General features: G+C 31.0%; 1 protein-coding gene across 1 annotated transcript in view; it reads left to right on the top strand.

Annotated features, from left to right (window-relative positions):
- LOC134715755 (NBAS subunit of NRZ tethering complex-like) overlaps positions 1-26,718 on the top strand; it is a 65,548-nt gene that overhangs the window by 29,682 nt on the left and 9,148 nt on the right. Inside the window, exons 26-50 of the mRNA XM_063578170.1 lie at positions 881-1,015; positions 1,438-1,611; positions 2,096-2,169; positions 2,615-2,674; positions 3,434-3,496; positions 4,190-4,253; positions 4,820-4,878; positions 5,455-5,557; positions 5,973-6,190; positions 6,816-6,928; positions 7,294-7,373; positions 8,379-8,474; positions 9,960-10,081; positions 10,410-10,497; positions 12,835-13,137; positions 13,581-13,707; positions 13,956-14,032; positions 14,618-14,918; positions 15,426-15,492; positions 21,965-22,072; positions 23,344-23,588; positions 24,000-24,118; positions 24,923-25,015; positions 25,570-25,683; positions 26,201-26,292. Coding sequence (XP_063434240.1) covers positions 881-1,015; positions 1,438-1,611; positions 2,096-2,169; positions 2,615-2,674; positions 3,434-3,496; positions 4,190-4,253; positions 4,820-4,878; positions 5,455-5,557; positions 5,973-6,190; positions 6,816-6,928; positions 7,294-7,373; positions 8,379-8,474; positions 9,960-10,081; positions 10,410-10,497; positions 12,835-13,137; positions 13,581-13,707; positions 13,956-14,032; positions 14,618-14,918; positions 15,426-15,492; positions 21,965-22,072; positions 23,344-23,588; positions 24,000-24,118; positions 24,923-25,015; positions 25,570-25,683; positions 26,201-26,292 — 3,095 coding nt within the window. The remainder of the gene's footprint in view (positions 1-880; positions 1,016-1,437; positions 1,612-2,095; positions 2,170-2,614; positions 2,675-3,433; positions 3,497-4,189; positions 4,254-4,819; positions 4,879-5,454; positions 5,558-5,972; positions 6,191-6,815; positions 6,929-7,293; positions 7,374-8,378; positions 8,475-9,959; positions 10,082-10,409; positions 10,498-12,834; positions 13,138-13,580; positions 13,708-13,955; positions 14,033-14,617; positions 14,919-15,425; positions 15,493-21,964; positions 22,073-23,343; positions 23,589-23,999; positions 24,119-24,922; positions 25,016-25,569; positions 25,684-26,200; positions 26,293-26,718) is intronic.

Here is a 26,718-nt window from a genome sequence, read left to right as displayed (position 1 = left end):
ACTTTCAGTTTACGTTTCTAAAAATAGACAAATCAATTATTAATGACCTTGAAATGTTGTTTGCGCAAATAATTTTGCGGAACGAAACCTGTGTTTAAAACCAATTACACAATAAGTTCGTTTCCCTTATTTGTCACCAGTCTGTAAGATGCATGTTCTCATATAAATAGACTTGTCCAAATGTGGACAGGTGGAAGTTCAAAACATCAAGTTCAAATACTGAATTTTAACAAATCATTTGATATTTTCTTGTTTCATAGATAATAAAAAATATATCGTCCATTTGGATTAAAAACGGGAATGCATGACAACAGATTATTTAACCTGATATTCTCGTTTTTCCGATGGACGAGTCTATTACGTTTTTGACACGTGTGTTGAAACTTATTTTCGTACGACGTTTTTACTTTTTTTTTCTTTATCAGTTTTCGTGCTTATTATTTTTCACCAAGTTTTGATTAAAAGCTAAGTCAAATAACTGACGTGAATCTGTTTTTCTTGTTTGTGAATTGACGATTTAATTTCGTCTTTGTCAGTGTACCCCCCCCCCCTTTTTTTACGGGAAATTATTAGACAATGTCATGCGATGTTTACAGCTGAGCAATAATAATTATCAAACTAAAATTTAAGAACGAGGAAAAAATAGTATGACAAACATATATTAGAAAGGTGAAATATATTTTTATTTTGCATATCAGTTTTCTGTCTTGAAAGATCTTTTTTTTCTTTTTTTTTTTCCGACCGACCGACCCGACTTTTTCATGGAGAAAATCCGTAAACCAACAAATTAAAAAACCGTGGCCTAAATAAAGAAAACAGAATTAAAATATTAGAATTATTGATTAGAATTGATAATAATGTGAATATTTAATTTTTACAGGGTTTATCTGAACTACTAGATAACTTGGTAACCATGGAGATGCTAGTATATGACTGTTATGTGGATGAAAATCTGACCTTTGATGAACTACAAAAGATGGCCGACTATGATAAGTTGGAACTAATTATGTCCAAGGTATGCCTTAGTTTTTTCTGCACAAAATAATGCTTAAGTCTACATGTTTTTCAGATCATATTTTTAAAAGCAAGAATCTGACTCAAGTATGGTTTTGAAAATGGTGAAATACAAAAATTCTTTATTTTTGTTGTATATAAAGTTAAACAGTTAAAAGACCAAATAAAGTATTCTGTTTAAGAGTATTGAGGACCCTTCTTATTGAAATCATTAAATCTGAGAGGAAAACATGTTGTATGTATTAAGCCTTCATTATGATAAGAAGCTGGGAGTATGAACTGCTTTAAATACAATCTCAAGATAATGTGGACCAGGACATTGATCTGACAGATGTTTAGAAATAACTCGGGCATCAAATTAATTATATACAATATGACAGATATTATACATGTATAATATTCTACTATTATATTTTTATTCAGGCATCAACAGAAATGTACACAAAGTGTCTACACAAATGGCTAGTACCTTTCCTACAGCAGTGTGAACACAGACAGCCAGGGACCTTTACCTCACTACTTAGAGATTACATTGTCACTAAAGCCAAGACCGATCTTACACTACCTACTAAAATATTTGAATCATCTAAAGCGACTGTGAGTTTTTTTGAGAAGTAATTCTTAAATTATATTTAAACATTGTAAAGATTGAATTGATAATTTTAAGACGATAATAGTAGACTGTATTTCCATTCCCTAGTCCTCATCATTAACTTGGATATTTATGATGAATTGTTACAAAGCTGAGACATTTTCACAGAGCGGTTAAGCTTTTGAGGTTCAAAGTGTAACAATTTTTCACAAATTTGGAAGCCTATAAGACCTTGTGTGATTGGCTTCATCAAGTAAAGTATCCAAATTTTAACATATTTAAAAACTTTAAAAACATTTAATAACCCTAAAGGTTTTACATCTTTATTGTGTGGTCTTCTGCACTTCAAAAGTCCTCAAACGTTTTTTTTATATTAATTAATAGAAATAGCAATGGTCATTTTTAATTTGGATATGTTATTTGTGTTCCTCTTTTATAAGCCCATTTGGGATAATTTATGTAAGAATACATTATCTTGTTCATTTGCAGCAAAAAAGACCTATAATATCAAGTCAGGATGATGTCATGTCCATGGCCCTAGAAGCTCTATATGTTTGTGGCAGGTATGTTGTATACTTTTTTTGTTTTGAATAATCTTAGATGTATGTAAAACCAATACATTGTATATTAAGATATTGAATGATCTCTGTAAGAACACTGTTTGCTCTTTCTTTATACAGATATTAGCTATACCACTATTTCACACTGAAAAGTGCAGATAGTGAAATTTGAAAGCATTTCATTTCATTAAGACTTATGTTTGTTTAATAAGAAAGTATCATACAATTTTCACATGCATCACTACTCATTTTAAACTGGTGAAAAAAAAATGATATGAAAACACATCTGGTTTGACAGTATTGTTTCATCTTTTTCAGTTTATGTCATTAATTTTTGATTGCTTGAACTAATTTGTTCTGTTAAAAATGCAAATTTCAAGTTTGTTATGTAGATGAATTTCATGCAAATTTGTTATTTGTCATTGTAATTTGTCATTTTATTTTGTAGGGATGATCAATTAGATTTAGCTTTAGAAATTTTCCAGTGTCTTCCACAGAAAGGATATGGGTAAGGTTACCAGGCCTTGAAGTCATAAAACTTTCAAGTCAGTTATTTGTACTCATACTTCAAAATCAACCAATCAAATTGTGGGATTTCATGTTTCCAGCATGATTTTTGTGCTCTGAGCACTGAGCAAAGTTTTATGACTTCAACCCCAGAATGGCTATTTTCTTGTTCTCAAATACTTTTACAATTCAAAATTTACAGAAAGTTATCTCTCAGTTGCATTTAAATCCAGTAATTATTATAGTAGTCATTGACAAAAAAGTGGCTAAATATTCAAGGAGATAGATGTTGTGATCACTGTAATACACTATTCGTTGGCTTTAGTGGATATGTATTGAATTGATTAATTAAATATATATGTAAAGACAAATAGTACAGTTATGGCATTGCAGAAGAAAGATATTTTTATAACATTTGAACTCAATATTTCATTAAATTCACTTTCCAAAATATTTCATTATTGCCACTTACTGCTAAGGGCTGTTCTATAAAACCATACATGGGATCCTGAGAAGGCTTTTTGTAATCTCTACTAGAAGCTTGTGTCAAAGACTTCAGTAAACTGAAAATTAAAGTGAAATTCTAAATCCTCCGCTATTGGATGTTACCCTATTTTTGTCAGTATCATATATGCTTTAATGGAACAATCCTGATATTTTTCATTTTATTGTTAAAAAATAGCTGAAGATGCTAATTATTTTTTTGTAACACATTTAATTTTTATATTTTGATTTATTATCTTGAAAACTTTTTTTACAGGAAAGAAACTAAAGAATCAATAAGACTGCACAAGGAAATAGACAAGCTGGAAAGACATTTGGGGTAATTTTGTCTAAATACATATATTGTTTTTGTTCTGAAATTACTCCAAACACTTGTAACTTTAGTAATTAAATCGAAATCATTGTCTCTAATTTCTCAAAGAAATTGAAATAGATGAAAGCGGACCGTGAAGAGGGCCCAAAACAAAATGGTTAGGAAACAGAAATATTCATATTAGTGCTTGCTGAACATGGCAGTGGGATAACAGAAGACTTAATTTGTACAATAGTTTGGTAATTGCAGGATAAGGTACAATGTTCTGTTTTACATTTTTTGAAAAGTACTTGCATCTATCTTTAAATGAGGATAGAATTATGTAAGAATATATTGAAGTATGACACTATCTGTGGAAAGTGCTTTTTTATATGCTGACGTCCACATGTCCCACCGTAACTCAAAAACGTTTTATGATTATTGCTTAAAACTTTACACACTTCTTAGTTATATTAATCTAAAGATCTGTATACTTTTTGGTGATGATTCCAAATTTTATCGAGTTTTAAAAAAGAAGAAGATTTTTTCACATGTCATGCTGTATCTCCAAAACTATGATTATTGCATAAAACTTCACACATAAGACGAAAGATGTATTATGCGCTCCTGGCGATGCTGTTTATTACCCATGTTGATATCAACAAAACAGTCTCCAATCATTTTCAATTTCAGCATATGATTCTTTGTTTTGTTTTTCAGTGCATTAAAGATTTTACATGAACAGGATGTTAAGAAACCTCTACATTATATCCTAGAAACAGAGGTAAAGTGTAAATTTGATTGAATATTTTTTTTTGTAATTTTGTTATTTACTTCTTGACAATTAATATTTGCTTTTGCAAATCACTTCAAATTTCACTCACCTACTTCTTTAACTATTTGCAATTCCTCTCTATCTTCTCCGTACATTCGTCAAGTATATTTGATAATACCACCATTTATCTCACTTATAGTAATTCTTTAGTTTTCTCTTGCAATATAGAACATGTTCTTATTTTTCCCCTCAAAATTTTTGTTTGTTTTCTTACTTAGTTCATATACCCTTGTGTTCAGTAATTTTATTTTTCTGATAAGTCATTTTATTAAATATTACAGACTAGGGGAATACCTCTCGTAGCATGGATGGAGGCGATTACATACAGACACATAAAAACACGTCAGCTTCCATTTCTACAATTTAATCAGACAAAAAATGACGTCACAAACATAAATACAAAATACTGACAAAAGGGGAACAACTCTCTCTTACAAACAGAAACATAATATGACCATACATACTGATATATAACATAAAAGTTCAAAGGTTTCCAATTGTGTTTTTTATTACAGAAAGATGCAGAAGATGCCAAGATGTTAATGATAAGATTGACAAGAGCTGCAGGCAAAAGGTAAGATTTTTTTGGATAAAGCCATCTTTAAAGACAACATTTTACCTGAAAAGGGAGGAACTATAATCCTATCATACTCTTAGAAAAATAGACAGAGCAATAATACCTTAAAGATTTGGAGTTTCCAAAGCTTTTTCTGGCTTTATCAAGAACAATCAAATATAATAATTTAAAATGAATGTATAAATACTTCATTTTGTTTTTTAACATAAATAAGGCCTTGTTTTCTCGTTTGAATTATTTTACATTGTTGTTTCAGTGTCTTTTATAGCTGACTATGCGGCATCAGCTTTGCTAATTGTTGAAAGCTGTACGATGAACTATAGTTGTTAATTTCTGTGTCATTTTGGTCTCTTGTGAAGAGTTGCCTTTTGGCAATGGTTACCACATCTTCTTTTTTTTTTATATTGAATATAAGATTAACAAGATGACCAAAAGGAATATCTAATTGGAAATAACAATTCTTAATTTCAATTCAGTCAAATTGAATGCCTATTCTCAAATTGAAAATTCCATTTCACTTATAGTTAGTAGCAAGTTTTTTTCTAATTTTTTGTTTCATTTTGTAATTGACAGAAGTGAACCATTATCAGAAATTGCATGGAGGAAGCTACATGATGATGTTATACAGTTACAGAACCAAGTCTACAGGTGTCTGTCGTCTGGTCTGTGTCATGAGGTAAGTGAATGGTGTAGTCTCTTCACACTGTTGGTGATACTTCTATTTTTGAATAATTACATTACATGTATGTTTCATAAGAATACCTCTTTTTGATTGGCTGACAACAATAATAAGACATTCCAAAATTATATTTTTTTCTTCTCAATAAAATTCTACATTCACAGCTGCATATGCTTCCCATGACAATGTTACAATAATAAAAAGAAAAGTTAAGAAGAAGCTAGTTATTTACAGACTGTAAAAGTGCTTGTTGTGTGCCCAGTTTAAGTGTGAAGTGAAGCTGAAAATTTTGCTGTTGGCTCATCATCACTTGCCTTTACATATCAGGTTGTTCTAGACACTAATTTTCAAGCTTTTACACAAACAGAAGGACTCCAAATTTGTGTCTTAAAAAAGCCATCTTGTTTTTCAGATATTTACTGAAAGCTTGCTGTGTTCTGGTAGAAGAGAAAGTATAACTTTAGCAGGAGAGTACATAGAAAGAAGTAATAATGAGAGTCTTCCAACTCAAACCTACACAAAGAATTTAAAGGTGTCCTATAAACGAGCCATACAGCTAGTCATCTCATCAGCACAGGAGTATTTTGATTCTTCTACAGATATGAAAGATCCATGCATAGATCTTGCCAGGTAAATTTTACAATTGTTTATATATTACACAAGAGGCCTCGGTGACCCTGTTGTCTAAGTAGTTCATCTAAAACAATCACTTAATTGCCTTTCAACATTAAAGATTTGAGTGCGTATCGTGCAATTCACTTGTGCCTTCAACGCCAATATAAAACTAGGATTGATGGTTTTCCTAAATAATGAATGTTGTGGTTCTCTTCAAGCACTCTGTTTTTTTCTTCACTAAAACCTGGCAGTCATGACATAGCTAATATTGCTGAAAGTGGCATTAACACCAAACATCAATCAATCAATCAAATATCAAACAAATGATCTCACTCGTTAAGATCTTAAGTTTTGATTCAAAGTTTAAACTAAACAAAACTGGTGACAGAAAGTGTGCATAAGTTGATTTTTTAAATTTTGCAATTGAATGATTGAAAGGGTATTGGTAACTGGGAAGTATTCGAATTATTTAAAAATTACACAAGGCAATTGTCACAAATATATTTTGTATGTAGTGAGAACAGAACACATTTTTCCAGGTAAGTTCAAATGTTGACTTTCCTAATTATTAACCACGAAAGAAGTAAGATTTTCGATTTGAAAATTAACATTTCTTAAAACTGATTTTTTTGTATTTCAGGGTATGTTTAAATTTGATAAGAGACACACCTACTTTGATACAAGAAGAACTGGATTTGATTAACTCCCTTGCTATGTTGGACGATTTTGGTGTATCAATTATACCAGCACAAGGTAATTGACCATGAATAATGGAGTGTCAATGATATACATGTACAGACAAATGGTCACAATAATAAGCAGAAGATCCTAATGGACATTCAAATCACTTGGTTTAAGGTCATCATTTAAGATACTTAATCTAGATTTGCAAAAGACAATATTACTGTCTGAAATCATAACAGATAGTATCATTTTAATAAAAGTTAAAAGAAAAATGTGTCATAATTTTTAATGAATTTAAGCTAATTTTTGTTAAAGATTTTCAAGTGAGAAACTTCTGTTGTAAATTTAATTCTATTATATCAGTCATATAATATACAATGACAGTGTGATTACCCTAAATTCTGTTATAAAGAGTTTTGTTATATTTATTGTAGTGAGACAGACTAAAGATAGAATAGAATTGATTGAGAAATGTCTCAGTACCAGAGATACATCATACAAACAACAGAAAAGGGTAGGTTTTCAGTGATGTGTTCATATATCTCTACAAAATTTGCTGCATAGAACTAGGAATGTTTTTTTTTGCATCTTTATAAAACCAATATCTCAGACACTGATAACTGATAACAGCTTGTTTGTTGTTATGAATTCTGATACTGTTTTTATTGTGTATGTTTGATATGTATGTATATATGTTTCTCTAATTCTTCATCAATTTATCCCTTTCTGCACCCATTGTATGAAAAAAAAATAACCAACATGTGATTCATTTGATCTGAGTCCTTCATTGGTTAAAATCTGATTATGACCTCGAATTTTCTTGTTTTCCTCTGAATTTCCTATTGTGACAGCATGAAAAAAGGCGACCATGCCTGATGACGTCACATAAAAGCGTTTTAAATTTCAAAATTTAACTGTCTCAAGTGGATGAATATTGTATCACATATATGTTTAATGTGTTAATATATGTTTATTGTGTTAATATAATAAAATATTTGATTTGATAGAAATGATCTAATTTTAATATGTAACTCAAAAAGTTTTGAAAAGAATTACTTCTGAAATTATATTTTTTGCATTAATTAAAACATTGCAATAAATTCTAAATATGTCACAAGGGATTAACTGTATTTGAAATTAGTTTACACTGAAAATGTAAAGTAGCGGCAACATCATTATCATTAAAGAAGATTAATTTGAAAGGATTCCGTTTTAACTGCATACATCTTTGTATTGTTATAAAGTGATGGGTTACTTGCTCACTCATTGACCCTTTTTATTCAAATATATATATTTATCATAAAAATTCACACAAAAAATATTAAAAAATTAATAGTATAAGACAACATAAGCAGACCTTTGATAATAAAGATAGAATCAGATAATAACATTTCTTTATATGATAAACATATAGCATTAAAATTGAATAGCAGAGGGAAAGTCTCCATCTTATTTAAATCATTTGTTAAGCTTTATTTTAAGAACTGGAGTATAATGTTTGAACTTATATTTATTTCAGTTAATGCGGTTAAGTCATTTGCTGAAAATAGAGAAAGGAAACAACAGTTTGCGGGAAGGAAAAGTTCTCCATTTGATAGCTAGAGGTGCTGTTAAGGTATTTATAAAGGTTTATCTGATGATATTTGACCATTGTTCTTCTATCAGCACACAATTTATGTTTTGAAATGATAATGATAAGGTTGTTGTTCACATCAAAATTGTTGATTTGCATGCATGATAAAAAAAAAATATTTTTTTTACAAGTAACGAGAAAATAACCCAACTAAGTAGAGAGGCATTATGTTTTCTGGTCTGTGAGTTCGTTCGTCCTGCCTTAGGTTAAAGTTTGTGGTCAAGGTAATTTTTGATGAAGTTGAAGTCCTATCAACTAAAACTTAGTATACATGTTCCCTATGATATAATCTTTCTAATTTTAATGCCAAATTATAGTTTTTACCCCAATTTCAGGGTCCACTGAATATAGAAAATGATAGTGTGAGTGAGGCATCCGTGTACTTGGGACATATTCTTGTTTGACCTATGTTTTCATGCCCATGATTGTAGTTTTGCTCATGTGTACTATGTATCTTGATATTTCCGGCCCATGATTGTAGTTTTGCTCATGTGTACTATGTATCTTGATATTTCCGGCCCATGATTGTAGTTTTGCTCATGTGTACTATGTATCTTGATATTTCAGGCCCATGATTGTAGTTTTGCTCATGTGTACTATGTATCTTGATATTTCCGGCCCATGATTGTAGTTTTGCTCATGTGTACTATGTATCTTGATATTTCCGGCCCATGATTGTAGTTTTGCTCATGTGTACTATGTATCTTGATATTTCAGGCCCATGATTGTAGTTTTGCTCATGTGTACTATGTATCTTGATATTTCCGGCCCATGATTGTAGTTTTGCTCATGTGTACTATGTATCTTGATATTTCCGGCCCATGATTGTAGTTTTGCTCATGTGTACTATGTATCTTGATATTTCCGGCCCATGATTGTAGTTTTGCTCATGTGTACTATGTATCTTGATATTTCCGGCCCATGATTGTAGTTTTGCTCATGTGTACTATGTATCTTGATATTTCAGGCCAATGATTGTAATTTTGCTCATGTGTACTATGTATCTTGATATTTCAGGCCCATGATTGTAGTTTTGCCCATGTGTAAAATGTATCTTGATATTTTAGGCCCATGATTGTAGTTTTGCCCATGTGTACTATGTATCTTGATATTTCAGGCCCATGATTGTAGTTTTGCTCATGTGTACTATGTATCTTGATATTTTAGGCCCATGATTGTAGTTTTGCCCATGTGTACTATGTATCTTGATATTTCAGGCCCATGATTGTAGTTTTGCCCATGTGTACTATGTATCTTGATATTTCAGGCCCATGATTGTAGTTTTGCCCATGTGTACTATGTATCTTGATATTTCAGGCCCATGATTGTAGTTTTGCCCATGTGTACTATGTATCTTGATATTTCAGGCTCATGATTGTAGTTTTGCCCATGTGTACTATGTATCTTGATATTTCAGGCTCATGATTGTAGTTTTGCCCATGTGTACTATGTATCTTGATATTTCAGGCTCATGATTGTAGTTTTGCCTATGAAGTATGCCAGGATTTGATTGAGAGAATGCATGGTCCTGTGTGGGATGTCTGTGTAGACCTAGCTAGTTTTGAAGATTTTAAAGATATCTCAGCCAAGTAAGATTACTATATGGTGTTAACAGAGGCACCATGCCTAATATTAAGGTAGACTTGCATTCAGAATTTTAATTTTAGCTTGTATTCTTCCAATTCAGATATATTTTCACATTGTTTTCATCTTATACATCTATAATAAATACATCTTGGCATAAATGAATGAAATGAAACTTATTGTTATTTGTCGCCAACATTCATAGTTATGCATGTCAATTTAATGTGCTGATTTTCTTTTATTTGCTAGAGTTATGACCCTTTGTAAAGTTAAATAACTTAAATTAAATACAGTTCAGTGCCAAAAGCAACTTTTATTTGATTTCCTTTTTAGGGCAGATTTGTTGTCATTTTCATTAGCATACTGTCCAGCAGATATGATAGAACCTATACTACAGGCCAAGGCCGTTCTGGAAACTCAGGTACTATCATAAGTTACTTATCTTTTTTGAGGAAATACAAATTATACAAAGTTATAACTCGGCTGCTGTTTTGACATTAAAAAAGTAAAAATAAAAAAGACTTGTACAGCATCAGGTTTGCAAATAGAACATAGGGGTAAAATGCAGTTTTTGGCTTATAACTCAAAAACCAAAGCATTTAGAGCAAATCTGACATGGGGTATAAATGTTCATCAGGTCAAGATCTATCTGCCCTGAAATTTTCAGATGAATCAGACAACCAGTTGTTGGGTTGCTGCCCCTAAATTGGTAATTTTAAGGAAATTTTCCCGTTTTTGGTTATTATCTTGAATATTATTATAGATAGAGATAAACTGTAAACAGCAATAATGTTCAGCAAAGTAAGATTTACAAATAAGTTAACATGACGGAAATGGTCAAATGACCCCTTTAGGAGTTATTGCCCTTTATAGTCAATTTTTAACCATTTTTTGTAGATCTTAGTTATCTTTTACAAAAATCTTCTCCTCTGAAACTGCTGGGCCAAATTAATCCAAACTTGGCCATTATCATCATTTGGGTATCTTGTTTAGAAATTGTGTGGCGTGATCCCGCCAACCAACCAAGATGGCCGCCACGGCTAAAAATAGAACATAGGGGTAAAATGCAGTTTTTGGCTTATAACTCAAAAACCAAAGCATTTAGAGCAAATCTGACATGGGGTAAACATGTTCATCAGGTCAAAATCTATCTGCCCTGAATTTTTCAGGTGAATCGGACAACCTGTTGTTGGGTTGCTGCCCCTAAATTGGTAATTTTAAGGAAATTTTCCCGTTTTTGGTTATTATCTTGAATATTATTATAGATAGAGATAAACTGTAAACAGCAATAATGTTCAGCAAAGTAAGATTTACAAATAAGTTAACATGACCGAAATGGTCAGTTGACCCCTTTAGGAGTTATTTCCCTTTAAAGTCAATTTTTAACAATTTTTTGTAAATCTTAGTTATCTTTTACAAAAATCTTCTCCTCTGATAATATGTGGCCAAATTAAACCAAACTTGGCCACAATCATCATTTGGGTATTTAGTTTTAAAAATGTGTGGCGTGACCCGGTCAACTTACCATGATGGCCGCCATGGCTAAAAGTAGAACATAGGGGTAAAATTCAGTTTTTGGCTTATAACTCAAAAATCTAAGCATTTAATGGAAATGTGACATGAAGTACAATTGTTTATTAAGTAAAAATATATCTGCCCTGAAATTTTCAGATGAATCAGACAACCTGTTGTTGGGTTGCTGCCCCTGAAATGGTAATTTTAAGGAAATTTTGCTGTTTTCGGTTATTATCTTGAATATTATTATAGATAGAGATAAACTTTAAAATACAATAAATGTTGGCAAAGTAAGATCTATAAATAAGTCAACATGACGGAAATTGTCAGTTGACCCCTTTAAGAATTATTGCCCTTTATAGTCAAGTTTTAACCATTTTTTCGTTAATCTTAGTAATCATTTACAAAAATCTTCTCTGAAACTACTAGGCCAAGTTAATTATAGATAGAGATAATTGTAAGCAGTTAGAATGTTCAGTAAAGTAAGATGAACAAACACATCACCATCACCAAAACACAATTTTGTCATGAATCCATCTACGTCCTTTGTTTAATATTCACAAAAACCAAGGTGAGCGACACAGGCTTTTTGACAAATAAGTCAACATGACCAAAATGGTCAATTGACCCCCTTAGGAGTTATTGTCCTTTATAGTCAATTTTTAACACTTTTCATAAAATTTGTAAATTTTTATTAACATTTTCCACTGAAACTTCTGGGCAAAGTTCATTATAGATAGAGATAATTGTAAGCAGCAAGACTGTTTATTACAGTAAGATTTACAAACACATCACCATCATCTAAACACAATTTTGTCATGAATCCATCTGCTTCCTTTGTTTAATATTCACATAAACCAAGGTGAGCGACACAGGCTCTTTAGAGCCTCTAGTTTTATAACCCTGCTATCATGAAGGGCATTAAGTGTTACCCTTGTCAGTCTGTATGGATGTCCCAAGTTTAATTCTCTCTCTAACTTGAGGTTGCTTCAACCAAATGTCATGCAACTTATACACAATGCTTATTATCACAAAACAAGTTAGAATTTGTGTGGCGTCACGTTTACTGTTTACCCTTCATTTAAAGATAAAGTTTTTGATGCAAATTGCTACCCAAAAAAAAATGTAATAAATGTCTACTCATCTCAATCTGAATTAGTTGTATGAAAGTTGTACAAGTATAAGTGTTGGACTCTAGAAATGCATTCTGGTAAATTGTACTAATATTTGGTAATACTTTTAGATGTTATACAGCACTATTCACACTGACATGGAAGTTGATGACAAATCAACTGAGAGGGCACCACTGTCTGCAACAGCTGCTCTGCAGCATACACCAGAGATTTTGTCCTCCACAACCAAGACAACAAAAGCTGTGTTGTCAACAGTTGCAGACACAAAATGGTGGCAAAAAACAATTAAATCATTGAAACAACCAACCAGACGACAAGTTTCTGAGACAGTTGTATATGATAATGACAAGTTTGAAAAGCAAGGATGCCATCCATTTTATGAAGAATTCATCACACCAAGTCATCCTGATTATGTAAGTACTAGATCTTTGCATTATTTGTATCTTTTAAGGTAGATCAGGTCTCTTTTTCTAAGCATTTTTTCTGTGTGTGTTGCAAAAATACTTTCAGGGTTAAAAATGTTTTACCAAGTACATGTAACATTCAATATACAACAATACCATCTAAAACTTGAAATTAAAGATTAAACAATAAAAAAAATAAAGTGTTGTTTTAAAATTTATTTTAAAGTTACTTCCTAAATACCAAGATAAAAAAGTTTTGATCAGAATGATAATTAATGGCTTAAAAAGATAAGTAAATATATTCAAGCTTTCAAATGAAGAGATCTCCCTTGTGGAGAATTTTATAAGTGATGGTTTGAAGTAGCACTTGTGTCTTTTTATTTGTCCGGTATTTTTTTTTCTTCTAATATTGATACACTTTGCAGATCTGACATGTGGTTGTGTTTTTTCAGGCTGTTGTAGATTATACAAGGTGTAAATCTGAATGTAGTTCCACAGCTTTAAGTGAAAGCATACTGAGAACAGCTAAACTGGAGGAAATGTTAACAGAAGGGGAGACTACTCAGTCATCACCTGAAGGTAGGTTAGCTCAATATATATGGTAAAACAATATTATCATTTATATTTATCCAAACAGCTTCGAATTTTGTTTGAATTTGTTAAAAAATGTATAAAACTACCTTGAGAAGTCATATAATCCTGTCCAAAATTTTTGAAGATTTGTATTTAAAATAGACATTGTTTAACAGCAATTGTTATCTTCTTTATGCAGCCTTAAAAATACCAGAATCACTCATATAATTAAATTGTTACAATTTATATTTCAGTTTTACTAGAGCTAGCAAAAACAAAGTTTCCAGTAGATAGTTCACTAGGCTTAGCATATCTATTAGCATTACCAGAGGTTAGTGTAGTTGAGTTTTTTATCTCGGAAATAGATTTGATAAACTTCTGAATTTTAATCATTCTTTAATTGTGTAAATAAGAATGTTAAATTGCACTTGAATTAAGGAAATTTTCCATTTGGTTGTAAATAGATAAACAATGAAAAATATTATTATCACGTTGGACAAATGTTATTGAAAAAGATCACACATTAGAAACTTATTACTAACATGACTAACTCATGCTCAATGCAATTGATAAATGAATTCGCTCTTCTGTCACTGAAATATTATTATATATTTGATACTGTTAATTCATTATTATTCATTGGATACAAATTTTCTTGGATTGTGTTGGTACAACGAAATTAAGTGTTCAACAAGTGGCAAATTTGCTATAGGCTTATATGCAGACTTCAGCAAAACCATGAAATTAGATATCCATGACCATACAAGTTTTCTCTAGTCCTTGAAAATTAGTACCCACGAAAAATAACTGATTCCACTGTATTAAAAATACTTGGATTGGTTAAATTATTTCATTTTTGTTATGAAAAACAAGGTAGTATAGACTTATCTAATGTATTGGATTCTTCTTTTTTTAGACGAAAGATGTGGAGAGGTTTTTTGATGATTTCCCTAAAACAGCTATAACCCAGCAGCTGACCTTGTATTACTATGCTTTACAAATCTATGCCTCTGTCAAACCTACAGCTATTCCAGATCCCAGTCCTTTATATAGACTTGATCCTGTCAAACTCATACAGAGAGTTATTAACTTTGTTAACAATAGAGATGACCTTGACTGGCCTCAGGATGTCCTTGACCTTGTAGAAAAGTTAAAGAAGTGTTATGAATCATTTGAAGATTATATTCAGGCCAGAACTTTAGTTAGGATTGGAAGCGGTATGTTTGAATAATACATTTTGATATATGATTCTGGATAAAAAAAATCAGATTTTCCAATTTCCCATGTGAATTTTGAAAGATTATTGGTGTATGATTTCTCCTGAGTCCTGAATCAAGGACTTTGTATATTTTGTATCCAACATGAAATATTGAGTTAAATTAATTGATAATTCAACCAAAAATTTGAAGAAGACAAAAATGTCTTGATATGTTTAATGATAAGGTAAATATTCTGCATGTCCAAGTTATTATTGTACTTTTTATTGACAAATTCACCATGATATAGATAATTATAATACAAAAAGAAAGAGAAAACTTTTCTTGTGAATTAATATTTAACAAGTGCATCTGTTCAAAAAAGCAGTAACTGAATATCTTATATTAAAAAAAAAAACCTCTCAGACAATATTGTTAATGTTTGCAGAATACAACTTGATATACAAATGTATGTTAAATTATTTCATATGTTAAATTATTTCATACCGGTATGTTTAATTATTTCAGGTGTTGATATTCAGAGATTTACTGATGATCCAGAATATAAAAAAGAAACCATACTCGGTTTGACTATGTAAGCATTATTATGAATTACTTTTCATCTTCTTTTAAATAATTGCTTGCTGCTGATAAAAAATAGTTTAGAAATATTTTATTTATATTTTTCACCAATTCCATCCTTTTTAAGCTACAAAATTATCCATGTAGAAGAGCCAAATAACCACTAGCTCTTAGAATAAAACATGGCTAGACAGTTTTGAAATTTTATTTCCTATAATCAAGGTACTTCTTGGAATTTTATTCATTAAATTGAAAATTGAAAACTTGTGGTTTTTAACACGACCACATAGTGGGATCATATAATGTTATGATGTCTGCGTCGTCCGAAGACACATTTGGTGTCCATACAATAACTTTAGTTTAAGTAAATGGATATCTATGAAATTTAATAAGAAGGTTCAATACCACAAAAGGAAGGTAAGGATTAATTTTTGGGATGATGGTCCCAACTGTTTTGAAATTAGGGGCCCAAAAGGGACCCAAAACAAGCATTTTTCTTCTTTCAGGATATTAACTTGTGTATAAGTATTTCAATTGCTCTGAAATTGTACCTCAATGTTAAATACCACAAGTGGAAGGTGTGAATTCATTTTGGGGGTTATGGTGCCAACAGTATAGGAATAAAGGACCAAAAAGAGGCCAAAAACATGCACTTTTGTAGATTTTGGACAATAACTTGTGTTTAAGTGTATGGATCTCTCTGAAATTGAACTACAAGGTTCCATATACTACAATGGAAAGGCTGGGATCGAGTTTGTTTGGGGGTAATTGCTCTAAGGGGGATTCAAAAAGTTTGGGGAGTCCCCTTTTTCAAGGGGTTTCAATTTTTTTTTTTCAAAATTTCTCAAATTTCAAATTTTTGAAGCTTCAAGAAGAAATCTTTAATTGCACAGTATTGCGTATTAGATTTGTACTATATTGACATTTGATTAGTGTCAGAAACCTACATGATGTCAAAAATGTTGTTACTGATGACAAAATGGAGGTCAAGTTGAATAATGACGATTTTGACTTTTACCGTTCAGGAGTTATGGTTCTTGAAAGATTGAAAAATGGAGTTTCCAGTCGTGTCCGTGCATTTACACATGAACTGTTCTACCAAAGCTTCCCAAATTTTAATATGTTGTTACTGATGACAAAATGGAGGTCAAGTTCAATAATGACGATTTTGACTTTTACCGTTCAGGAGTTATGGTTCTTGAAAGATTGAAAAATGGAGTTTCCAGTCGTGTCCGTGCATTTTCTCATGAACCATTCAACCAAAGCTTTTGAATTTTTTTATATGTTGTTACTGATGACAAAATAGAGGTCAAGTTCAATAATGACGATTTTGACTTTTACCTTTCAGGAGTTATGGTGTTTGAAAGACCGTAAAATGGCGTTTCCATTCACGTTGTTGCATTTAATCATGAACCATTCAATCTAAGCTTTTCAAATTTTAATATGTTGATACTGATGACAAAATGGAGGTCAAATTTGATATTGACGATTTTCACTTTCACCATTCATCAGTAATGGTTCTTGTGATATTGCCAGGACACAAATAAATGTTAATAAATCCGGTTTGCTGTCGTTGTGACAGCCTCTTGTCTTGAATATTATTATAGATAGATATAAACTGTAAACAGCAATAATGTTCAGCAAAGTAAGATCTACAAATAAGTAAGCATGATCAAAATTGACAGGTTGACCCTTTAAGGAGTAATTGCCCTTTATAGTCAATTTTAAACCATTTTTCAAAAATTTAGTATTCTTTTACAAAAATCTTCTCTGAAACTACTGGGCCAAATTAAACCAAACTTGGCCACAATCATCATTGGGTTATCTAGTTTTAAAATTGTGTGGCCTGACCCGGCCAACTATCCAAGATGGCTGCAATGGCTAAAAATAGAACATAGGGGGGGTGAAATATAGATTTTGGCTTATTTCTCTGAAACCAAAGCATTTAGAGCAAATCTGATAGGGTTTTCATTTGTTTATCAGGTCAAAATCTATCTGCCCTGAAATTTTCAGACAAATCAGACAACCCGTTGTTTGGTTGTTGCCCCCTAATTAGTAATTAGATTTTGGTTATTATCTTGAATATTATTATAGATAGAGATAAACTGTACACAGCAATAATGTTCAGCAAAGTAAGATCTACAAATAAGTCAGCATGAACAAAATGGTCAGTTGACCCCTTAAGGAGTTATTGCCCTTTATAGTCAATTTTAAACAATTTTCATAATTTTTTGTAAATTTTTGTAAATTTTTAGAAAATACTTTCCAACTGTGGCCAAGTTCATTATAGATAGAGATAATTGTAGCAACAAGAATGTTCAGTAAATAAAGATCTAAAAGCACATCAGCATCACCAAAACACAATTTTGTCATGAATTTATCTGTGTCCATTTTTTAATATGCACATAGACCAAGGTGAGCGACACAAGCTCTTGAGAGCCTCTAGTTTATATAACCTTAGGTTTTTTTTATTTCCCACCGTTGTTTTTTTTTCTCTCCTTTTTATAAGCTCACCTGGCCCATAGCAATAGTTTGTATACATGATATATTTATGTAAAATGTAAATATTAAACAAATGTTTAAACATCCGAATATTGTCACCGATTAATATAATTCAATAACAAATAAGAGGCGCACACAATTATTCAATCTATTAGACAGTTTTCATAAAGATATAAACTTGAGACAAATTTGTAAAGTTACTACCAGCAGACATAAAATGTTCATAGTTTATATATGAATATAAATGGTGTGTGAATGTTTTAACATCCTGATATGGTCACTTCACATATCTTAGCCTTCTTGGTTGTTCTGCCTGCTGGTGTATTACATCCTATGTATAGTTGTCCTGTTGGAGAGAATGCGAGAGAATGTGGGAACAATATGTTTATGTCACTTGTTTTATAATATGTCATCAGCAGGCCAGCATTGTTCAGGATATGAAGTGTACTAGTCTCCATATCAGCTAAAATAACATTGTCTCTAGGCGTTGTTACTATGCCTGTTGGTATGAATGGTATGTCCTTGTTGATCTCTGTATCTCCTGTATATATATTGATGATATCCCCACCCTGTCCTAACACTACTACTCTATGTCCACTTACTCCATCCAACACATGTATATTCCCATTACTGGTACTGGTGATACTCCAGGAATCAGTGAATATAAGTTGTTTATCTTGATCATGTTCATACACTCTCTCTTGGTCTCCATTTTTATTCATTAGTATTACAACTCTTCTTCCTGGTTTAGGGTAGTCTTTATTAACACATCCTACTAGAACTTTATTGTCACTGGTGATATGCAATGCTGTAGGAACTAATGGTGACACATTAAATACTGAGTCTGTTAGTGTACCAGTATTACTACTGATTTGTTTTAATCTTGGTTTCCCTGTAGATATAAGTAGATCACTTGATTGAGTAACAGCCATACCAAGGACATTGATATTAAAGCTGGATAGTATGTTCAGTTTGGTTCCCTCAGGTTTTACTCTCTGTAATACTTTATCTGTGTAACTACTTTTCCACAGTGAATCATCATGACAATAAGACAAATAACTTATTGTAGACAGTTCAGTTTGATATTGTTTATTTATTTTCAGTTCTACAACAGTCTTTTTACACACATCTTTAATGTTAACTACTTGGTGATTCTGTGTGTCTTTTACGGTTGAATATACTTTTCCTTTACAACGATTACACAGTAATTTACTACAGTTAATACACTTCCACTTTATTGGTCGGTCAGTTTCACATATTCCACATTTAACTGGAGCTTGACTTCTTATAACAGACTGAGAGAACGCCATTATTGTTAGATATACATATACTATTTATTTGTGAAATTGAACTAATTAGGTGTTTAAAGTAAATCATATTAATTACTTTCATAAATAATGTGCATTGTTTGAAGATTTTAAGATTGAATTGTCAAACTTATATATATACTTCAAGTATAATTAACCGTCCTATGACATAAACAATAGTTTCCATTGTTTAATTAAGATTTAAAATATATTTTTCTTTTGTATTTATTTATTTTCCATTTGAACAATGTCCTTTGTTTTAGTGAATCAAAGTTTTTCTTTTGTTACGGTTTTATTATAGGGAAACATGAATTTAGAATTAACACCATGTATAAAGATGTTTTTTAAAAGTTGTGACTTAATTTTTATACAACTGCAAAAAATTTTGCGGCCGTATATTGGTATAACGTCATTGTTTTCAGACGACACTTAGTTTCTGGACAATAACTTTAGTTTAAGTGAATGGATCTCTATGAAATTTAAACACAATGTTAGAAACCATAAAAGGAAGGTTAGGATTGATTTAGGGGTTATGGTCCCAACAGTTAAGGAACTAAGGTCCTAAAAAGGGGTCCAAATAAGTATTTTTCTAGTTTCAAGACAATAATTTGTGTATAAGTGTATGGATCCTTCTGAAATTGTACCACAAAGTTCTAACAAAAAAAGGAAGGTTGAGATTGATTTAGGTGGTATGACCCTAACTGTTCAGGAATTAGGGGCCAAAAAGGGGTAAAATACAATACTTTGGTAATACTTCTTATAAATTGCTTGTTTCTTGACCAATTTCAATGGGATTTTATTCCTGAACTCTTGGGGTTCTTAAATATGCTGAATCTAACCATGTAATAACTTTTTGGATTTTTGACTCCGTTTTTAAATTGGTCCTCATTAAAGTCCAAAGGGTCTATAATTAAACATTGTTTGATTTCATCAAAAATTGAATTAATGGGGTTATTTGATATGCTGAATCTAACCGTGTGATTAAATTTTGAATTTTTGGTCTCGTTTTCAAATTGATCTACTTTATGGTCCAAATGGTCCAATATTAAACTTAAGTTTAATTTGAACAAAAATTGCATTCTATGGGTTCTTTGATATGCTGAATCTAAACATGTATTTAGATTTTTGATTATGGGACCAGCTTTCAAGTTGGTCCAAATTGGTTTTCAAAATTAAACTTTGTTTGATTTCATAGAAAAATTAATTAATGGGGTTCTTTGATATGCCAAATCTAACAGTGTTTTTCAATTTTTAATTTTGGTACTGTTTTCTATTTGGTCTACATTATGGTCCAAAGGGTCCAAAATCAAACTTGGTGTAATTTTAACAAAAAAATAATTCTTGGGGTTATTTGATATGCTGAATCTAAACATTTATTTAGATTTTTGATTATGGGCCCAGTTTTCAAGTTGGTCAAAAATTTAATTTTTGTTTGATTTCATCAAAAAAAACAAAAACATGCTGAATCTAACCATGTATTTAGATTTTTTAATTTTGAAATAATGAGTTCATAGTAATTTAAATAATTTAATTACCCCTGATTTCTTTCAAAACTCACCATTTGAACTTATGATATGTAAAATTATGGATTAAGTGCTTACATCAACATTATTATCATCTTAATTTTTCCTGTTATAACCTATCTCGTAAATAAACTCCTGTGAAATATTGTGTAGCAATGCCATTGGTATCCATGTTTGAATTAATCATACATCATAATTGAATTAAAACTTTTATTTATTTGTATAAACATCACTTATAATTTGGCACTCAGCTAGAAAATTTTTTTTTTTGCTCCATGCCTAAACCAAGAGCCTAGCTATGTGCATACTGAAAAGTTAGGCAAAGTAGAGACCCCATGCTTGACATCACACCAATCTAATTTGAACGATGGTTCAAAATAAATGCGTGAGGTTATTAGGAAGCCTAGAGGTTATCATGCCTATGAGGCTATGAGGAAGCCTGTAAGGAGGGTATGAGGAAGCCTAGTTGTGTTGATGTTGAATTGGTGTTGGAATGAATTTGTATGAAATTTGACAGTTTATCCCCACAAATTCTTTGGGATGAGATAAAGTTTTGAAACAACCAGTGATAAAATTTCATTGATGAAATATATAAACCGTGCTGAGATTGAATCCCCTGTCATAGCAATATTGAAGGTGAAAGGAGGGGTTGGTGGGAGGCAATTTTTTTTTTTTTTTTTGCTATTAGAGCCAATATTAGTCTTATAACTGCTTAATCAGCATTTGAATAAATGGATACTCAAGGCAGCATACACAGGTTTTTAATACACAACTTCTTATGGGAAAAACCTAAAAATAATGACTACTGAGTTTAATGAAAATCAAACTATGTATAAACATAACTTATATAACCTATAAGTACCTAACAACTCAAAATATTATAAGCAAAGATTTTTCTACAGCTGTGTAAAATCTACACAAATATTCTGCAATGATTTTTTTGCCATTATCTTTATTTATATATAGGGTTCAAGGTCAGATCTGAAAGTTGACAGAATTAAAGTGTTAAATGAAAATAATTCAGTATAGTTTTTCAAATCTACTCTTAAGGAATAAAACAAGATTACAATAGACTTGTATAAATTCTTTGCTTCCATGTATGCATTTAATTTAATTTTAATTTTAACCAGTATAAACAATATATGTATTACAGGAGTGTTAATGATGAGATGTATAATGTAGCCTGTAACCTGGCAGAGAGATATGGTATACCTTTGTGGGAGCTCTACATGTCACATCTTGAGTTCTTATTTGATAGTGGGTAAGTATTATTGATTCTTACGGAAATTATCATGTTAACAGGACATCTAACAATGTTTTATTTCCATTAAAAATGTTCAACTACAAAATGATTAGAAGCAAATATGCATTTTCAATTGTTGTCTGCAATTTGCATTAAAAAATAGTTGAAAGATACCAAAGGGTAAAAGAAATTACTGACAACATTATAGCAGAGAAAGCAATTGATATCCTCAAGTATGAAAAATCAACAACTGTCCATAACATAATACACAAAAAAGTAAAGACTGAGGAATAAATACTGTCTTTTATTTTTGAATTTACAATGAACCAGATATGATGAACTGCATGATTAACTCACTGTACTTATTATTAGAAATTTGTACATATATACACAGATATTTTTTATACACCCATTTTTTAAGGCATTCAAATGGATAAAAACCAGAGGATTCAGAAAATCTAACAAAAATTTCAAAACATGACAAGCGAACATCCTTAACAAGATGTAGTTTGTCATACCATTGTTTGTCTGTCCATTCATCCATCCTGAACATGTTGGATAATAACTCAAAAAGGTTTAAACCAATTTTTATGACAATTAGTGTCTGGTTCATATCTATTAAAATAACGTTGCTGGGCTTCCAAAATGTTGTAAATTACAAATTTTTCAAGAAAAAATATCTCACAAACAGGCTTTGAAAATTTTGACAAAATGCATGCTTCCAAAATGTCATATGTGAACTTGAACATTTTTGTAAATGGCATTGAAATAAAAACTTTTACATTTCTGGATATCCGAAAACTTTTCAGAAATAAAGAAATGTATAATTATTTTATTCCCAAAGCCATTATTTTCAAGTTTTCATACAACATTTTGGAAGTAAACGTTACAAACAACTCACATTGGCAATTTTGTAATATTTCTTATTTCAAACATTTTGATTGGTCTAACTGTATGCTATTTTGTAATACCAAAGATTTCGTCCCGCCCAGACTATTGGTGTCAAAAAGTATTTTTAGCCCAAAAAGTCATATACAACATTTTGGAAGCCCAGCGACAATAAGCTCCCTTTTATATATTTTTTTTTTTAATAATTTCTGATACGACATTGAGGACTAATGAACCTTTATTTGTTAAAAAAGCAACTGCTGTATCATGGGCTCATGGTACAGCTCTTCATTCCCCCTACATAACAATTCTAGTAGAGACAAAAATTATCAACATTATTTCATCTTTACAAAAATATTAACGGTTAATTTATAATCTCTGCTTGATATTAATATTTTCAGTCTTGCTATAGAAGAAATAGAGGAGAGAGTGAAGAATAAGAATATTGTTCCAACCTTGATAAGTCAGCCTGAAGTCTTTGCTGAGAGAATGAGGACCAGTATTTACCCTGACCTGGACGGTACAGATCATACCACTTTAATATATTACTTCACTCTACTGGCTGGAGTGGGCGATGTAAAACAGGGAGGAATTACAGCTGATAATCATCTGAAGCTGCTGAAAAGACTCAAAGGGGTTGCTATAGGTAAGTTTGAAAGGACTGATAATTATCTTGGTATATTTTGGATTTATTATTTTTCGTGTGGTACCAATTTTTGGTAATTTTGTGGGTATTAAGAAACACTGAATTTTAAAAGTTTCAAAGAAGTATAAATTGAATGTTGCCTTTTATTCAAACTTTAAAAAAACCCATGAAATGAAATATCCATAGATATACCGTTTTTCCTTAATCTTTGAAAAGAAGTACTCAAACTGTGAAGATAAATGAATCTAAAGTGTTCAGTAGAAATATTTTGAATTGCACCTTTTAATTTCCAGAGATAATAGCACAGGATTTCTTAATATATAAAATTCAATAGTATATGATATAAGATAAAAAATTAATTTAAGAATAGAAATAAAATGTTTTAATGGCAAACATTTTTTCGTTTTGTAGGTTTGGATTGTAAACAATTGATGAATGGTTTAAGCAGTCCAGTCAAATATATAATCCCTGTTCTGACCCCCACTAATGTGACAGTCATTGCTAAACTGGCAAATAAAATACCTGATGGGGTAAGTTATATTTACATTCAAGCATTTGAGAAAGCTATAGTTAAATTGGACAACACTATGTTTTTTTATGCCCCATTTATTGGCATTATGTTTTCTGGTCTGTGCGTTCGTTCTTTCATTGTTCATTAGTTCATTCGCTCGTTCGTTCGTTCATTCATTCGTTTGTTCATTCGTCCATCGTCTCACTTCAGGTTAAAGTTTTTGGGCAAGGTAGTTTTTGACGGAGTTAAAGTCCAATCCACTTGAAACTTGATTATAGTTTTTACCCCCATTGTCACGTTCCACTGAACATAGAAAATGATAGTGCAGATGGGGCTTCCGTGTACTGGAGTCACATTCTTGTTTGTAAAATCACAAACAAGGTTGCAGATGTAGAACAATACAACTATTGCACTATGCACTTACCCCAACAATTTTATATTTCTTATTTTGAAAACAGGATACTTGCTGTTATAGCTAATGCAAATCAATTGCTAAATTGACTCGAAATAATTGATAACATTTCCATGAGGTCAACCATACTAACTGAATATGATTAATATTTCCATATAGTTAATTTTTAATTCTTGCAGTTTTGCACACCTTAAGATAAAAATGAAAAAGAGGGCTTTAAAACAATGATAACATTGAAAAATGTGTTCATTTCCTACTTACATGTATTACGTTCTGAAAAATGATTCTATATTATAAATGATTCTATATTATAAATGATTATATATTATATGATTATATATATGTGTTCATTTCCTACTTACATGTATTACGTTCTGAAAAATGATTATATCTTTTACCTATAATTTTCAGACTGGTGGATTTTTACATCCCAGTGTAGTACATTGTGCTTGGGCTGTAAAACAATTCTGGAGTACAGATACAAAGAAAGTACCAGATTCAACTGTAAGTGCTGAAAATGATAGCAATCCCAATTTCTTCAGCTGTAAATCACATTGTTTATTTATGATATATATATAATTTTTAAAGCATCATAAATCTGTGTTTGTAAAACTGATATGTGGAATGCATAGGAACTAAGGACAGAATAAATGAATATCAATAATATATTAAAAAAAAAATTAGCAAAATATTGGACAGAACGAGTATGGTATAGACCACACAAACAACTAACTACCAGACTCCTCTGAAAAAAGAAACGAGTTCTGGACCAGATAGCCGTACTTGTGGTAAGGTTAAACCGCTTTTATGTGCACCTTTACCTATCTATACCATAAGTCATAAGAATAAAACACCAAATAAACATGCCAAGAATTCATTAACAATGTCGAATCTTATATCCAATGTATGGTGTTGTTTTAGAATAAAAACTATACTTGTCTCAAGTTTGGGAATATGGTATCTTATTCAATGCAGTGGTAGAATCTATACTTATATATAATGTTCCATTCTCAATTTTATTTTACATTTCTGAAGTTCTAGGATTCTGTATATTTCAGGCTGCCTGGGTACATAGATATGAAGGTAGTGGAGAATCATTACAGAAGTTACTACCAGTTGATGTTATCAATTTTATTGATGAGATTGTTTTCTCAGAACAGTCAAGGTTAAAGGTAGGTCATAGTTTTAAATAAAAAAAAAAACCAACTAAATAAGACAGAATCAATCTTTACAGTGCCATTCAGGTATTTGTGAGTTATATATGCTCTAAATAAAAGTGATAGGAATGTTTGACTGCTTTGATGAAGATATTGTATTTTATTGTCATAACAAAGTCTTTTTGTTGGAGATTCAAAATGTATAGATGGAGATGTGGTGATATCTGTCAATAAGAAAGCAACACACTAAAAAAATGCCTATTACTTTAACTGTTCTCGAGTTATGCCTCTTTATTACTGAATAATTTCTCTCACTGTTGTATGTACTGAAGGAATGTTTGATTTCTATGCTCAAAAACTTGACTCTCCAGCTGGGGCTATCTGATTCATATGAACAAATTCTTCTATTTATAATATTTTTTATTATCTCATGTTTCATCATCCAAAATTATTTTGACATGTTTCCATTATGATCTTGAGACCCATTTTTTTCTATAACCATATATCATACTTGAAACATTACTATTTTCAGCTAGAGGTTGAATGTAGACAAGAAATAGTAAAAAGAACTTTAAAATTTACTAAACAACATGGTGGAAAGAAGAAAAAGCAAGATGATTCGGGGTAGGTTTGACAGATGCTAACTATAGATATAATCATATACATTTATCTAACAACAGTTCTTCTTCTTCTTCTTCTTTTGTTACAGAAAACCATCAACGTACTGATGTTTACTTTCCGGCGCTAGCCTGGTAAATGTTTTTAAAATAGATTTATGTGAATAATTTTTTTGTCAAAACATAAATTAACAAATATTTCTTGTTCAAAGTTTTTTTTTTGGTCACATATTTTCGTATTTTTTTGGAGGTGGTAATTGTGCTGATATAGTGTATTACACTTTTCCTATCAAGTTTATCTTCCAACAACTGGGTATAACTGATTGCCTCATGACACTTCCTATAAAGAACACAATCTCTTTTGCAGATAATTGTTAAAGAAAAATTGTTTGATACAAATCGTCTTAAATAATAAGAGAAACATTTCCACACT

The sequence above is a fragment of the Mytilus trossulus genome, chromosome 4 (genome assembly GCF_036588685.1).
Source record: "Mytilus trossulus isolate FHL-02 chromosome 4, PNRI_Mtr1.1.1.hap1, whole genome shotgun sequence".
Classification (NCBI taxonomy): Eukaryota; Metazoa; Mollusca; class Bivalvia; order Mytilida; family Mytilidae; genus Mytilus; species Mytilus trossulus.
This window is presented reverse-complemented; position numbering and strand designations above follow the sequence as displayed.